The sequence below is a fragment of the Sabethes cyaneus genome, chromosome 3 (genome assembly GCF_943734655.1).
Source record: "Sabethes cyaneus chromosome 3, idSabCyanKW18_F2, whole genome shotgun sequence".
Taxonomy (NCBI): domain Eukaryota; kingdom Metazoa; phylum Arthropoda; class Insecta; order Diptera; family Culicidae; genus Sabethes; species Sabethes cyaneus.
In genome coordinates this window covers 50541826-50545162 of record NC_071355.1, presented here as the reverse complement: position 1 = coordinate 50545162, position 3337 = coordinate 50541826, and the positions used below count along the sequence as shown (strand labels likewise).

General features: G+C 42.6%; 1 protein-coding gene across 1 annotated transcript; it reads left to right on the top strand.

The window, feature by feature from the left end:
• Positions 1-805: 805 nt before the first annotated feature.
• On the top strand, positions 806-2749 carry LOC128739575 (uncharacterized protein K02A2.6-like). The gene has a single exon (XM_053835070.1). It carries the CDS (start codon positions 806-808, stop codon positions 2747-2749), a length of 1944 nt encoding a protein of 647 aa, XP_053691045.1.
• The last annotated feature ends 588 nt before the right edge of the window (positions 2750-3337 follow it).

Here is a 3337-nt window from a genome sequence, read left to right as displayed (position 1 = left end):
ATCTTGGGGTACTGCTGGACTCTAAATTAACTTTCAAACAGCGTGTTTCATTCGTTGTCGACAAGGCCTGCAAAAACCTGGGATTCATCATGCGTATCGCCAAAAACTTCAACGATATTTATTGTTTGAAATTACTCTTCTGTGCGTTGGTTCGCTCCAACCTCGAATATTGCGCACCCGTATGGAGCCCGTATTACCAAAATGGTGTCAGTCGAATAGAGTCGGTGCAACGGAGGTTCATCCGCTTTGCCCTCCGTAGGTTACCATGGAATGATCCGTTCCAGCTACCAAGCTACGAACAGCGCTGGAGATTAATCAACTTGGACACCCTGCAAACACGTCGGGACGTAACTAGAGCCGTCTTCGTATCAGAAGTTCTGACATCCCGGATTGACTGTCCTTGGATTCTAGGAAGACGACATCTTAACTTGGTCTCGCTTAACGCGGAACAATTCCTTCTTACATATACCGCACCGGAGAATTAACTACAGTACTTTCGGTACTATAACCGGTTTTGTAATGTATTCTGGTTGCACTGGTGAGGATCTGTCAAAGAGAGAGTATTAAACAAGTAGTGTTCTTTGAGTAAGCACGTGTTTATTCTTCTACCCGAAGTTAATCCCTACATTTTGGCGACGAGTCGGAAATAATTTCCTTCGAAGGAGAAAATATTACAAAGTACCACTTTCGTGATCATCTAGCACGAATGGTTAAAGTTGCGGTAAGCGAGAAGTGGGAAAATAAATCGTCGGTAGTGAATCAGTGAAAAAGTCCCGTTATAAACCCATTTTCAAACGCGAGTGAAATGAATCAAAATATTTCTCCGTTTGTGATCGGTGAACCATCGACGGTGGGAAAGAGATGGACGGCGTGGAAACGGTCGTTCGAACTCTATTTGGCGTGCAACGCTGATATTACTGTGGAAAAGAAGAAAGCTTTGTTTTTACATCTGGGTGGACTGGAAGTGCAAGAAGCATTTTTCGATGATCCAAAGAGTAATGAAGAGCCTGCAGAAGGGTCTGATGTCTATCAGAAGACAGTGGAGATACTTGACAATCAATTTAAGCCAATCGTATGTATTCCGCATGAACGAGCGGTGTTTCGGAAAATGTCTCAAAAAGAGGAAGAAAGTGTTGCGCGATTTGTGAGTCGATTGCGTCATCAAGGGAACGTGTGTGACTATGGAAATGCTCTAGATATGCGTATTACAGAGCAAATCTTCGACGGTTGCATTTCTAATGCGTTACGTGGTGAAATATTAAAGAAACGGCTGGTAGAGCTGGCCGATATTCTCGAAGAGGGAAGAATTTTGGAAACGATCGACATGAACCAACGGGAAATAGTGAAAGAAGAAAATTTTCAGAGTGTAAACAAAATTAAAAGTGCAGGTAACAGGTGTTTCCGCTGCGGTTCTCTGGGACATTTCGCTAACGACAAAAAGTGTCCAGCTCGCAAGAAAGAATGCGATAAATGTGGATTAGTAGGACATTTTAAGAAGCTGTGCAAAACAAAGAATCCAGCGATAAAGAAAAAGAAGAAAATACAACAGGTAGAAGATTCGGATGAAGAGGAAGAATGGTGCGCGGAGGACGCAAGAGATTGTGAAAGTGATGAAAGTGATATCTACAATGTTTTCGCTCTGAAATCACAACCCGGAAAATGCTTGGCTGTGCAAATCGGGAATAAATACAATACGAAAGTGAATTGCTTGGTTGGGGGCGTATCGTTAGAATGGATGATAGATTCAGGTGCATCTGTAAACGTGATCGGCGAAGATACATGGAAACAGCTTAAACAAAAAGGTTGTAAAGTGAGTTATATCAGCAATGAAACGCGTAAAAAGTTAATGGCATATGGGAATAACAAGTTGGACGTGAAAGGAGTTTTCAAAGCAGATATCAGCGTTGGATCAACAACAGTGCATCGAGAAATATATGTCGTCAAGGGAAGCGGTGCGAACCTGCTAGGCCGAGTTACTTCAATGGATCTTGGCGTTCTACGTATCCAAACAGAGGTGCATCAAATCCTGCAGGAGAAAACAGGTAAGATTGGCAAAGCTAGAAACCTGTTAATATCTATAAATATCAACCGAGATGTATACCCCGTACAACAACCTTGTCGGAGGCTGCCAATTCCTCTGCAGAAAGTAGTAGATGAGGAAATCCAAAAACTATTAAGTCAAGATATTATCGAACCAACCACCGGGAAGATAACATGGGCTTCACCTTTGGTCGTAACACCGAAAGACGGAGGTCGACGTGTACGTTTATGCGTGGATATGCGAAAAGCAAATACAGCCATTATTCCGCAAAGACATCCTCTTCCCACATTTGAAGAGATGATGCCTCATTTGAACGGATGCAGATTATTTTCGAAGATCGATCTTAACAATGCATTTCACCAGTTAGAACTGCACCCCGATTCACGCGACATCACAACTTTTGTGACAACCAAAGCATATTACCGTTTTAAACGTTTAATGTTTGGTATGAATTGCGCGGCTGAAATATTTCAGCGTGAGCTGGAACGAATTCTGAAAAACTTGGATGGAGTAGTTAACTTTATCGATGATATAGTGGTGTTTGGTCGTACAATGGCTGAGCACAATCAGCGCCTGGCAGCTGTCATGAGAAGACTGAACGACAGTGGAACTACAAATGAACAAAAATGTCAGATCGGTCGTTCCGAGTTACATTCATGGGACATGAATTATCCGCTAGAGGAATCCTACCCGCGGAGACGAAAATAAGCGCAATAAAATCGTTTCGACGACCAGTGTCAGCAGAGGAAGTCCGAAGCTTTCTTGGCATGGCAAATTATGTGGGAAAATTCATCCCCAATTTGTCAACGCGTAGTGCACCACTACGCGACATGATTCGCAATGGAAGCAAATTTCGATGGAATAAGGAAATGGATAAATCCTTCAATGCGATTAAGGACATGCATTGTAACCCTAAACACCTTGGATTCTACAATGCTGACAGTGACACTACACTAATCGTGGATGCTAGTGCTACGGGATTGGGTGCCGTTCTACTACAAACCGATGCTGGGAAGCAGCATGTAATAAGTTATGCGAGCAAAAGTTTGTCAAAAATTGAGCGTAAGTATTCAGTTTTGGATAAAGAAGCCATGGCAATCTATTGGGGTGTTAATCGATTTGAGATGTATTTGCGCGGGAAAGAATTCAAAGTTGTTACGGACCACAAACTACTTCTGAAAATATTCTCTACAGATTCTAATCCAAACGCGAGACAGCAACGCTGGGTACTCAACCTGCAAGGATATCGATTCACATTGACGTACGTTCCAGGTAAAACTAATATTGCCGATCCGC